The sequence below is a fragment of the Buceros rhinoceros genome, unplaced genomic scaffold, assembly GCF_000710305.1.
Source record: "Buceros rhinoceros silvestris isolate BGI_N320 unplaced genomic scaffold, ASM71030v1 scaffold43044, whole genome shotgun sequence".
In the NCBI taxonomy this organism is placed as follows: Eukaryota; Metazoa; Chordata; class Aves; order Bucerotiformes; family Bucerotidae; genus Buceros; species Buceros rhinoceros.
In genome coordinates this window covers 414-13851 of record NW_010409688.1, presented here as the reverse complement: position 1 = coordinate 13851, position 13438 = coordinate 414, and the positions used below count along the sequence as shown (strand labels likewise).

The 13438-nt window shown below is 39.9% G+C and overlaps 1 protein-coding gene across 1 annotated transcript in view; it reads right to left on the bottom strand.

Annotated features, from left to right (window-relative positions):
- Nucleotides 1-12246, bottom strand: part of AGXT2 (alanine--glyoxylate aminotransferase 2) — a gene marked incomplete at its 5' end in the record, with an annotated part of 12488 nt that extends 242 nt beyond the window's left edge. Inside the window, 12 exons of the mRNA XM_010135303.1 lie at nt 1443-1541; nt 1912-2061; nt 3453-3541; nt 4238-4370; nt 5534-5626; nt 6650-6750; nt 7814-7907; nt 8934-9027; nt 10119-10213; nt 11120-11243; nt 11553-11737; nt 12161-12246. Coding sequence (XP_010133605.1) covers nt 1443-1541; nt 1912-2061; nt 3453-3541; nt 4238-4370; nt 5534-5626; nt 6650-6750; nt 7814-7907; nt 8934-9027; nt 10119-10213; nt 11120-11243; nt 11553-11737; nt 12161-12246 — 1343 coding nt within the window. The remainder of the gene's footprint in view (nt 1-1442; nt 1542-1911; nt 2062-3452; nt 3542-4237; nt 4371-5533; nt 5627-6649; nt 6751-7813; nt 7908-8933; nt 9028-10118; nt 10214-11119; nt 11244-11552; nt 11738-12160) is intronic.
- Nucleotides 12247-13438: the final 1192 nt, after the last annotated feature.

Genomic DNA, 13438 nt, shown 5'->3' with positions numbered 1-13438 from the left:
AGGGAAAGCATGCAGTTTCTAGCAGCCTATCTAGGTCAGCACTTGCCTTCTGCTCCCCAAAAATCTAACCAGAAGTGTGAAAAATAACACAGGACAAGAGCACAGCAGGGACTCAGGCTTCTGAAAAAACACTCTGAAATGGAGCAATTTTGGACTTCACTGCATCCCACCCTCCACTCTTGTGACAAAGCAAATGCGCCCAAAAGAGAGGTGACTAGAGCAGGTCCTGTCTGCTGCTCTGTTATTCCAGACAGAGCTAGTATAAAACCTTAGATGGGTTTGCACTAGGAACAGAGACATAGGTGTGTTTTCCTTTCTGTCAGCCTTGCCAACGGGAAAAGTTAATACCTGTTCAGAGTTGACTGTGACTCTGGCACTGTGTCAGCTGATGTGCTGTTGCATTATGAACTTTTCAAAGACTGCTAAGGTAATGTGTTATGAAAGAATCACTAAATACTTTCAGTTAGGGTACTATTAACTTGAATGCATGTTGGTCAGGAAGGGATACGTGCACAGTTTAACTTGTCAAGAACATTAAGTTCTTATATCCATATGTTTGATGTATATTACAACGTTTCCAAGAGTATTTAATTTCCATAAGAATCTTAAACTTTCAGCTTATATTTTTCTGTCATCATATCAGAGGGCTTTATGCAGCAAGAGCAGCATAATGGCTTTTCCACCCACAGCCCTCACCAAAGCTAATGCTCATACACAAACAGTGCTCTCAGGAGAGAGAATCAGATTTGACTACAGTCTGAGCTGCAGCCTGTTACCTGTATTCTGGTCTATGACTTGTGGAAGAACAGTGAGGGTGACAGATGCAGCATCTTATTTATTTTAGCCATCCTGCAGCTATCACATACAGAAGAAGCTGCTTCCTCAGTCTCGGAGGGCTTCACTGACCATCCCCAGAGGCAATTCCCTGCTATTACCTTGCATGGTGACACAGTGCCCTGGGTACAGCATGGTGCCTCTTCAGTTGGTGCGTACTGATGCCCATTCACATGCAATTCTCACTTTGTGCTGTGCTGTTGAACTTGCTATTAGTAACTATTTTTTTTATTACCATACAGGTAGATAGACTGATAGAACTGGCAAAACCAGACATGTTCTGTACTGACAAGGCAGGAGATGACCTGAATGGCAGCAAAGACTTAGCAGCCCTGAATACTGCTATAGTACTATAGTACATTGCTTTTCTAGGGGAAGTTGTCCCCCTAAAAGAAATGTCTAAGCTTCAGAGCTAGTTCAGCAAACTTGAAAAGAGTCAAACAGCTCCTGCCCAATATATATCAATAAGCAAAATTAAACAGAAATAGTTCCTATGAATATATGTTTTCTGATTATTTAGTAAACTACAGTTAATTTAGCTTGAGGGAAACAGGATGTAGTTCACAAGGACATAAAATCAACTTTACGTGTAACTAGAGGTTAGGTACCTGACTGTAAAGTCCTCCTCTGCCAATCAGAACCCCCATGTCTTTACAGTCCTCCAAGATCTGACTCATTTCTTCAGCTGGAAGAGGGTGGCGACTGTCCTAAGGGAAGTGAACAGTAAACTCCCTTAGATATTCTAAGTTAGTTCTATGAAAAAGATGTATATTCCAGTCTCTACAATATCACTAGCTAAAAAAAAAAGTTCACTGCATAATTTCTCTGCTTTCTATGAGGAATTTATGCAATTGAATTACACAAGTCACTGTTTACTCAAAGCTTGTGAAATATTTGAAATATTGGAATGTTCTGGCTCATTTTTGCCAGAGCAATGTTTTCTCACGTCACTAGCTGTTTTTTAATAGAAAATCTTCATGTTATGTCAATTGTTTTTTGGTATCTTCATGATATTTCAACATACGATAAAACTTTCAATGGCACTTTAAATCAACAGGAATAAAGTAAATCACTAACCTTATCCGTCACCATTTCTACTCCAATCATAAGTCCCTTGCCACGGACATCCCCAACAATCTCAAATTTATCCCGTAGTTTAGCCAGCTCCAGCAGCATGTATGTTCCCACATCCTCAGTGTTTTTTAGTAGACCATCTTCTTCAATAGCCTGGTGAAAATGATAGATTGTGAGAGTGTTGCAGTTGGTTAACCCCCATTTAGCTTGATTCACATTATGTTCATCTCGATTCCTTGTAGACTATGTTCGATCACTACCACAGACGTTACATTTTATTTCTCTTACAATCCTCTAATGGCATCAGAGCACAACTGATGTTGCTGGACCGTTCTGCACTTATTACTCCATAACCATAATCCAGCAATTCAAGATCACATGCAGTCAAAACTGAAAAATACCTGACCATCAGAATTATTTTTGAAAATCTTACCAGAAATATTTTATTTTTTTTCTCAGTATCATAAGAAGAATGTAATTGGACTAGGCAGCCTTTTAGGGAACAAGTTGAGTGTTTTAATTAGATTCATCAACACCATGCTTTTCAATCACAGTCTTGTTTGTTTCTTTCTTACTCTGCTCTCCTTAATTAAAGTTCTGACATGCAGCCAGCACTGACATGCACAAATCACTTTTATGAACTTAATATTTGCATTAGGAAAATTTACATGAAAAAAAAATCAATTACAGAAGTTAGAGTGGTTTCTTTTTTTTTTTGTTTTGTTTTTCTTTCAACTCCATTTTCCTCTTCGTGACTGACAATCTACTTGACTTATTTCAGTTTCCAGCTCCAAGTTACTTCTGAGCCCAAACCACTTGAAACATGGGTTCATACTTTTTTATTTGTAAACTGTTTTTTCAAAATATTGTTATTTATATGATCAACCATCTTATAAAATCACTTGGAAAAAAAGTCCCAAAACACTCAGGAAAGTAATATGAATGGAAACATTGTCTGCCGTAATGAAGGGAGATTCAAGGACAAGCAATCTGTACATGATTGAGAGAAATTAAATAGTGACCTACTGCCCACTGACTGATTTTCTGCTGGATAATAAGTGAAATAGGTTGCAAATTTTTCTACTGTCTTTTTCATGAGGCACTTTTTTTTCAGAAGGAATTGTGACCTTAAATATTTTTACCTACCCGGTCATTAGGGCTTTTTAGGCATAAGGTAAGAGCTGTGAAGTTAAAACAATTTTGTCAGCCAAGTGTGCCAGGGAGTAATTTTGGTTTAGCCGAGAATTTGTGTAGTCCCATGAAAGAGTTAGCTGGGTCTTTTGAGAAAGTGCTTTCCTACACTTTTATTACAGAGGAATGTAAGGGAGATGAAGAAAGATGATTCTGAAAACATAATTAGAGGACTCCTGCTCTTGCTAGAGAAATAGAAATTTTGCAATAGAACTAATTAGGAATTTTTCCTACGCACAGGGCACATCGTCCATGTATGCATAATGCATGACACATTTATGCATTTTATAAAATTATTTAAAAAATTGCTCACATATAAGGGAATACATAAATTCATATAATGTTCTCCCTACATCAAGAACTGCTGATCCAACTACACAGGCCAAAGGGCTTCCTCCAAATGTATTAAAGTGAAGGTTTTGAGCCAAGGAACTCGCAATCTCTAAAAGGAAATGAACAACATTGATTATTCTTACAGTAGCCTTACATTTGGTAACAGTAAGTACCTGCTTTAACTTAACTCTTTAATTAAATATGCTATGCTTCAACCCTGATTCTACTGGAGACAATGCAATAGGAAGACTTTATTATTTTACTGCAAGTAGTCTGCACAAAGTGAGACTATTTCTAAAACCTTTTATGTCTACCAGGTGCTAAAACCAGACTTTTTAAACTCACACTTCTAACATAGGCTGTCAGTTGTCCCTTTAAACTGACATCTACAAACTTTCCTTACTCTAGATGCAGCCAGTCATTTGTATGAATCAAGTAGCTGGTTAACATTCTGCCTTACATACTTGGAGTACATTGATTAGCAAAATGAATTCAGTGAGAATTTCCAGGATCTATGACCAGCTCTATCAATGACTCATAAGGTCATTCCTGTTACAGTTAGTTACACAACTAACGCCATTTAAATAAATGGGGTATAGCATTATATATATACATGCTCTGGTATAGCACAACTCCTGGTAAAACAAGCGAGTAAAGAGAATCCCATTAATTTGTCAAAAGATAGATTGAGATTAAGGTTATTAATAAAACTCAGCTGTTTGAACACATTTCAGTAAGTAATTACTGCATGGCGTTATTTTGTAATTGCTCTATTTTAAATCTTAGCGGAACAGAGCACTTATACCTTTCGTTGTAACAACACCTGCCATTGGAAATCCATTACCAATTCCTTTTGCCAAAGTAACAATGTCAGGGACTACACCGTGTGTTTGAAATCCCCAGAAATGGCTGCCTGTCCGTCCAAATCCCGTCTGTACCTTTCAAAAGAAAAACCCAGAGAAATCCCCATCACTTTCTTACGTATTACAATACGGTTTCTTTTTCTTGTTTTTCTATTGTTACTGATCTATATGAAACTGCAACTACCCCTGGAGAGGGCTCGTATTAGGATCCATATTCAGGTGACTTTGCACAAAATACTATTTATTGTAAGTGGGCTTTTCTTTCACATTTGAAAGAAATGTCTTAGGCAGGGTGTCATCATCATCATGATCGTCATGGCTTGGCTTCGCGAACGAAGATCTGGGAAGGGCTTTTCCCACGCTCACTGCAAGTGATGAGTGCACCCTTCAGGCCTGCACAGTGCATTTGTTAGGTGAGGCGCAGCGTGCGTGGAACTGGCTCCACCCTTTACACCTGAGGTTCATCTGCCAGGGCCTAGCGAGCCTAGATGGTGACAGCGAAGTCCTTGGGTTGTAGGTTTGGTTAGAGTATCCTTCTCTCAGATGGATGCCTTACAGGGCTAAACGAGCTCCATCTGCCCAGGTCTGGAGTCAGAGTTGTCCTTCTCCTAGGATGGCTGCCCCAAGGCTAGTGAGCCCATTCTCTTAGGCAGGGTGTGATGCACAAATAAGCAGCAGCTTCCGTTTCAAAATGCACAGGAAATGTGTTTGATTATCACACTTCAAAAGCAACCCCACAATTGCTCATTTCTACTACTGCAATGCCTGAGGTATGTGTCAGTGTCACTTTGAAGCATTTGCTGCTATTTCAAAACAGCTTTAGCTAAGCAAATTCTATTTATAAGATGTCTTTGCAGAGGTACAGCAACCAACTGCCTTCTAGAGTTTATGCCAACAACACTCATAAGAGGAAGTGTTACTGTGACAAGCCTTATATCACAGCTGGCATGAACTAGCTGCACAGTTGGGTAAATTTACTGCTTCTAAATGGTAAGGACTGAAGTCTGCTCTAACACGGTCTGTGTCTAAAATCAGAATACCACATAGCAGAATAAAGGCAGTAAAAACTGGGAGGGCCCTATGCTTGGGAAGATGCGCTGTGTTAAATTTAAGCTATGAAGCGTAGAGCATTTAATTTAGATTATTTCCAGGCTCCCGGTTTCCCTTCACTTGGATTCTTTTAGGATGACTTTCAGAGGTACCCCAAACTGCAGAGCTCTTACATAAAAGAAACTCACTTCATCTGAAATACAAACACCTCCTCTTTCCCGTACTAACTGATATACGTCCTTTAAGAAACTTCTTGGGTACTGAACAGCTCCATTAACACCCTGCCAAGACAAAAAAAGACAATGTCTTCAGGAACAGACAAGGCAGCAGGAGTTCCACTCTGTGACTATCCTACAATAAGAAAGTCCTCAGGCAATATCAAGCTGTTGTCTCAAGCTTCTGGTTTCAGCAGTGAAACTGCTTCAAAAAGTTCCTGCTCATGTCTCTCGTTCCCATTCCACAGGGCAGTTTTCTGTTCCATTGGTTGTGCTGGTATTTGTGAGGCCACACCATAAACTGCATCACTGTAAGACAGAGTCGATTACCAATAAACTGCCAAAATGAGCATCTTGAAAAGCTACACACTGGGAAACCCAGAAATTTCAATGGCAAAGCTAGCCAGAGAATTCATAGACCTTCTTTGGTTAATTTGTTTAAAATGTTGCTGCCAGACTTCATCTGGATCAGAAATTCCACTCTCCACCTGGACTGCAATGGCTTCTTAGACTTAAGTATGCAAAGGCTTAGAAGACAGGAAAACCAGAACAGCTGTCTGTGGTGACAACTGCCACTTTTCCCCCCCTTGCCTTTCCTGTTTCCAGGGTATAGTCGCCATTCCTCCTATTTAAGAGCCATATTCTGAAACTCAGGTGAATCACCAAGAGATCAATCATGTGTCCACCACTTGCCGGAGAGCTGCTAAAAGTATAAAGGACAACACAGGTTGGAAGGGGTGGAAGGGGGACTGAGTTAAGGTTTACAGAAATAGTAAAGAGAAGTATGAATACTGGAAGAAGGCATTAGACACTAAACAACAGCATGCATCATACTATCTAAATGCAGAAAGATACGTGTACATTTAATCATGATTCTCTGCTTAATTTAACTTCATGAGCAAAATTCTAGCTCCAGTGAAAGCAGTGACAAAAGCTGACATTTTAGGACATTCTTTTAAATATTTAAGGTGTTCAAGACATTTAAAAAAAATAAAAAACCAGCAGAATTCTATGCTTAGGATGTAGCTAAAGATCACCAAATTCGACTGTATTCGTGCTATCACAGCTGAGAAACGGCAAACTACCTACTTGAATTGGTTCAGCGATAAATCCAGCTATTGTCTTTGTCATCGTGGTATTCAGAGTATCTTTGAACTGCTCCAGGTACTGCTTGTTTGCGAGACATACACCTGTTTACAGCAGAAATATTTTGAAGAAAATTTACTTAAAATAACACAAAACTAGACTCACAACGTGAAATTACATACCTAATCAAGAAGTATTAACTGACTGCATAGTAAATACCACCTCTCAAATACACAAAAAAATACTAAACATTGAAGGACAGAGTCCCTTATTTTCTCTTAAACCATTTATGTACTCTAAGGAAGGCCAGTTCCAAAAAGGCAGGGCAACACTGCCAGACAATAAGATGTTACTCATTATTATGTCAGTAAACTGTAGGTTAGAGAAAGTGTTTGTGAATCACGTACATCAGCAGAAGGAGTAAGCAAACACTTTCTCAGGGGATAATAAACATCAGCGTAAGACGTAAGGAAATGTTAGGTTAGTGTGGTTATAAGGATTCTGGAAAACACAGCTGTGTATCAGTCTATACTGAAACAAAGAACAGAGCCGTTAGTGCACCTAATACTCCCATTCACGGGGAGGGTCAATCTAAAAAGAAAATATTGTTATGTATCCATCTGCATTAAAATACTAAAGAGCGCCTGTTGAAAGAGTGGAAGAAAATTACTGTAATTGTTGTTAACAGGAGAGCAGTAGAGGAACTTTCCCCTTGTGCTGCATATGGAAGGTTTTGCCTCATGTTAAGGTTTTTTGCCTGTCACTGGCTTCAGGTTGTGCTTCGTACTATTCCAAAACAAAAGCTGGAGAGCTGTCAAAATGTCACAGGCTGCAGGAAACACCAATCATTATTTTTCTTCTTCCAGATGCACTGAGCTGCATTCCACGGATTCAACAGCTCATCACAACAAATGCTGGAACCAAAGGCTGTAATTTTAAGAAAGAATCTGAGAATGTGATCACATTCATCTGCCCAAATGTGTCAACTGCCCAAAATTTTTCTCCGTGGGAAGCAGGTGCCTGAGGTTCTCTGCAATATTTTCTTTCATTGCCCTTGCAAATCCTAACCAGAGGTCTACCTTTCTTGAGAAGGTAAACACAAACTATTTCCTAAACCCTCTAGTATTCTTTAACCTAAAAGCCAAACACTTCTTGTCATTGACGAACCTTCAGAACAGCTGCATTTTCGAACAGTTTGCACTGGAGAATCTCTACAACGGCTGCCTCCCCATGGGCCACGAAAAACATCAGGTAACATGGTCTGTCAAGCATAAAAGAAATAGCTACAGAGTTGAAGACAGCTTTCTAAGAGATGTTTTAATCATACGCAGTAATGACTAGTGAGAAAAACTAAAAAAAGAGCCTGTGAGAGTCGAAGGCATACCAAATTCATACCCCATTCACTTGGGGAGTAACACCAGACTTCCCCTTCAAGAAATGGTAGAACAGAGACAGTTTTGGAACCAGTAAGTTTAGAGTATTCCAGCAATAGCTCCTCCATGATTTCCTTTGTTACGTACTTCAAGCTAGTGAGCAGTTTTGGCAATCTGAGATTAACAGCAACATTTTAGAGTTGCTGGTAGTACTTCAAAGCATGACAAAAATCCGCAAAATACAGGGAGGCAGGGAGATCTAGTAATTGCAGGCTGTAAATTGGCAACTCCAGCTTTCCAATGCTGACTGCTGATGAAATACACGATCTCAGTCAACTCATTTATTGAGACAGGTTGGGAGGCTGTTACAAAGGAGTCTTCCTATTGCCAGTGCTGTGACTGAGCTACCACCAGTGCAGATCAGAATAACCACCTCCAGCTTCTAGTAAACAGAAAGTCATTCCCAGCTGCTCAAGGGCAGGGAGATAACTTATTGCCATTTATCCCCAACAGACGTCCTTAACAGACCTGCCTTCTGACTTGTTGAAATGATGGACATCATAGAAGGTTTTTTCAATCCAGAGGAGGATCTACTGCAGACCAGGGGAAAGCAGCTTTGCACAGATTTGCCAGAAAGAACTTGAAAAAACAGGTTCTAAGCATTATTATTTTGTGATTTACATTGACTTGCATTCAAGCACCAAGCATGACCAAAGAAATAAATCATGACCGGTCGTGTTAGGGCTGTCCCTACTCCAAATCAGCGTAAGTAGCTATACAGCACAGGAAAGGGGACTCTGACTCTTGTGCTTATACACTAGTAATAACTACATTGCAGTTTCATTAATGACCATAAAGCACTTTTAGGAGAGAAAACTTCGAGGATTAAAAAAAATAATTAAAAAGAATCTCACTGTTGTACAGCCAAAGCCATTGGCGACACCATGCTTATAAAGACCAACAGCTGTCAAACCCAGCGTGTAAGCGGTGCCTCCATGGTATCCTCCTCTGTGCAGACAAACAAAGCACAAGAACATCACTCATTTCCAAGAAGAGACTGTAGCAACATTAGTTCTGAAAAGTCATGATTCTGAGCTACAAGTCATTGAGGAAAATGTGCATTGTTACACTCAAACCAAGAAGATTCTTAGTGCCATTTTTTGCTCTGGTTTTGGAATATCCAAGACCGCCTATCTGCATTGTAAAACACCCATCGGAAATGTGAAACGTTAAAATTGTGAGGTAATGTTTGCAAGGAGAACAATTGGAGATTGGAACCAAGAGTGATTCTATGTTTCACGAAGTTCTGCTGCAGCACCTGAGCCCTACAGAGCAAACATCTCTGTTCTTTGAATTTTGGGAACTGCTGCTCTCTCCAGCAGATGCTGCCAATCATTAAACTACACAGGGGTTTGCTGCCAGTTTTATACACAAATCAAAAGTTCATTAATGAGAATATACAAGCAAGGTGGGTACCCAATGTTCTGCTGAACAAAATAACAGAAAAATACAGCTCTTCATGACAAGGCCTTTTATTCTAACATTTAAGGCCACCTGGGATGCATAGTAAAGAGAACTGCTTACAGCGGTGCTTACAGAGTACCACTGCACCCTGCGCCACTTCTGTTGTTAAGCCAGAAGAGCTCTTTGTGTAGCTGTGCAGTGAACTGTGGTTCAGCGATCTGGCATAAAAACAAGGCAGAAAAACAAACAAACTAAAAGAAAATCCTTCTGCCAGGATACCTTTCAGCCAGAGCAGTTCATCCCCACAAAGAGAGGCACAGCAGGGGTAGAATGAAGGAAGAAGGTAGCAATTGCTGGAGTCTGCTCTGGCCCTAAACAAAGGGCCACCAAAGCACACCCTGAACACAGAGACTAGACCCTTTTCTGAGTAAAATTCCAGGTTGCGTTTTGTATGCAAACTAGTCCTAATATACTGTATCAAAATTTCAACTCCCATTTTACTTCTTTTTGTCAATAAAATAATTTTATAGCATTCTCCTCAGCAGATCTGGGGTTAAAGAGTTCTCTATTATTTCTTGGTTTAGGCATGTAAGGACTGATCACACATGCATTTTGTAAAGATCTACCACCATTACCTTAAAGAGATGATGTCGAAGTTACGAGTATATAGCCGTGCCAGGAGCATAGCCAAATCGTTGGCTTCTGACCCACTGTTGGTTAGATAAACCACCTACAGGAGAATGCTTAGGATCAGTACCACACACAATCATCACCTTCTTGTTCAGCACCAGACTACATGACTTAGTAACATTATAAGCAATAACCTATCACTACCACAAGATGACTTCACCACAATAAACCTGGTGTTACCCATATACTATAGATGAGAATGAAAATCAAGCTGAAACAGTGACTTCAAGAAAAATGCAAGTGTCTGGGTCAAAGTGAGCATGACTAACTGCACAGAAATAACGTTCACATGGGTAAAAAGGGCTGTACAGTGCCTCCTCATCTTAGTCTAGGAGTGACATACAGGGACACAACCATGGAACAGCAGAGGTAAGCTGAGTTTGCTTTGTTTATTGGGAGCAAATGAGGATTAAAGGGATGTGCTGATTACAAGTTCTGAGATTTGAAAAAAGCTGAAATTCTAGTGTCACTGCTTTTGAAGTTAATTTTCACAAGTGACTGAGATTTGCCACTGCTTAAACTATGCAGATGCTTTATATTTAATTTTTTTTAACTCCCGATCCATTTTTAAGATTGCAGTCGCTTCACACTCCTCTGCGAGCCCAGTTTATTTATCACCAGTTTATTGTACCTGAAAACAAATCCAGCATTTTTCTTTTTCTGGGCATATGAAACATGATATTTATGTGGTTTATTTACATGTCAGTAAAGCTCACCACAGAAAGTACTCTCAAATACTTTTCACTGTGAAAGAAAATTTAGGGTGTAAAGAAAAGGCCTCGAGGGTCATCATGCTCTCTTCATCGGACAGGCTGTAGTCCCCATACAGGTTTTCTCTGCACAGGTATCATGGCTTTCATTTATTTAATAAATATTTTTATGTGAACTCTTTCTTTTAAACTGTCACCACCCTCACCAGCCCCTGCTCCTGTCAGAAGCAAAGTACCTTAAGTGGATCTGGAAACAGAGAAGCTAGTTTTTCAGCGTACTCATGGATTGATGGGTGCATGTAGATATTAGTGGTATGCCACAGGCGAGCAAGCTGTTTCTGGGTAGCCATAGTTACTTTCCTGCACGTAGCACAAGAAGAGACAAAGGGATTCAGTTCTGCACACATACACACTTGTACATGCACACACCTGTTATTAGTTCCAAAAATGCAGACACTGCGCCATCTGCCAGATGGATGAACAAGTAGACAAAATGAATGAATTCTTCAAAAGGTGGTGGAAATTGACATTCGTATAAATGACACATGACAATTGAGTGAGTTATATTCCAGTTTTAGGCTCACAGTGCCACAGATTAATGATGAACAAAATCGACACAGCTATCTATTCCTGTACTTTATAGCATATATCAAATAGTAACATACTTACGGGTGACAGTGGCCAACACTGACAGTGGCAATCCCAGCAAAGAAATCAAGGTATCTTCGTCCTTCGTAATCAAACAACCACTGCATATGTCCTTGATGCAGCAACAACGGCTTCTTGTAATACAGTCGCAGTGAAGGAGAAATATGTTGCTCATGAATCTTCTGCATACGTTCATATGGATAGGCCTGAGTGGAATAAAAAAGTCAGTATCCATTTATGCTTTCTAAAGATCCAGAGCAATGGAGCTGTAGTGGATCACACAGATTACAGAGCTGTCTACAGCGGGTGTTCACAGAACTAAGATTTTAACAAATTCTGTTGTACAGTGGATTCTGAAAACCTCTGAAACTCAGCTTTTGAAATAAGACTGCTGTTCTGCACTTACCTCTTCCTTAAACTTTTTCAAATCAACTATTTAGCCGTACGCTATAGAACTGACAAATGGGTACATCTACAGGTCGTGTCCTGGTTCTAACAGAGGGTTTTTTTCCCAGACAAGAGAATTTTCTAATAATATTTAATGCACTCACTATTTATAGCAGACGAGCCTATCACTCAAATCTCATAATGCAGTCTTACTTCAATTCAGTGCACTACGTACGACTTACTTGATATTTTTCAGGAACAAAATCGCAAGGAGGCATTTTTGCCTGTGTGGAGACCGAGCTTTTCCATTTCTGCTGCCTAAAAGGAACTACAAAATAGTAAGAGAATTATCAAACACTTACCAAAGTGCACATTTGAGTTTCTCAGTAAGCTTGTTCAGAGAACAAACAAGCTATAGTTAAAGAAAGTTTGGTGTTTGGTGTTTTGTTTTTTGGGTTTTTTTTTTTTTTGTCTGAGAGATTTTCTTGGGGGGTAAAAATAATCAACATCTTTATAAAGGTAAAATATACGTAGATTTTAAAAAGTGCTTTTCTCCTATCTGCTAAAACTCAGTTTTCAGTTTCACATGGCCTTTTGACAGAAAAATACTTAAAAAAAACCCAAATCAGTTTCTAATACAAATTGTATTAATATAGGAAGCAGTAAGAGAAGGAATGCTCTTTTCTTGGGGGGTAAAAATAATCAACATCTTTATAAAGGTAAAATATACGTAGATTTTAAAAAGTGCTTTTCTCCTATCTGCTAAAACTCAGTTTTCAGTTTCACATGGCCTTTTGACAGAAAAATACTTAAAAAAAACCCAAATCAGTTTCTAATACAAATTGTATTAATATAGGAAGCAGTAAGAGAAGGAATGCTCTACAAAGGCATGAGCCAGGATCCCAGGGTCACGACCACACAGGGTGTCCTCTCAGGGTCCAGCATACAGTCTCAACAGACCTAAACAAGGTGGGCAAAGCAGGGTTCACTGACAGTGCCCCACGTAAGCGGAGAAGATGAACCGGGTCCAGGGTCAGCACAAGGGTCCAGGCAGGATGGCGTCAGAGACAAGGCTGGAGTCAAGGTGACAGCCTAAGTCCAAGGTTTGTCCAGAAGGCCGGGTCAGAGGCTGGACTGGTGGCAGGGCTGTACGCAATGGCAAAGCTGAGGCAGGGACCGAAGGCTCAGGGCTGAGCTGAAAGAGGGTCCCTGGGCAGTGGGCACAGGGGCGCCCTGGGCCATGACAACTCTCAATCTTCCGTCCTCCTTCAGAAATCTTAAAAACATCCCACTGTCCTACCTTTCATTAACCGCAAGTGTAATGAAGCAGGCACCACAAAAAGCTGCCATTCAAACACACTCTCTTTCTGCACCCCTAACATTATCTGGTGAGAAGTACACATTTATTTCTAGACGTCTCCGGTTTTAAGCAATTTCTACAACACATTAAAACGTGTTGCTTCCCTTACGACCACTAATGAATTAATCATCTACAAGAGTCCAGTCTCATTAACTAAAAA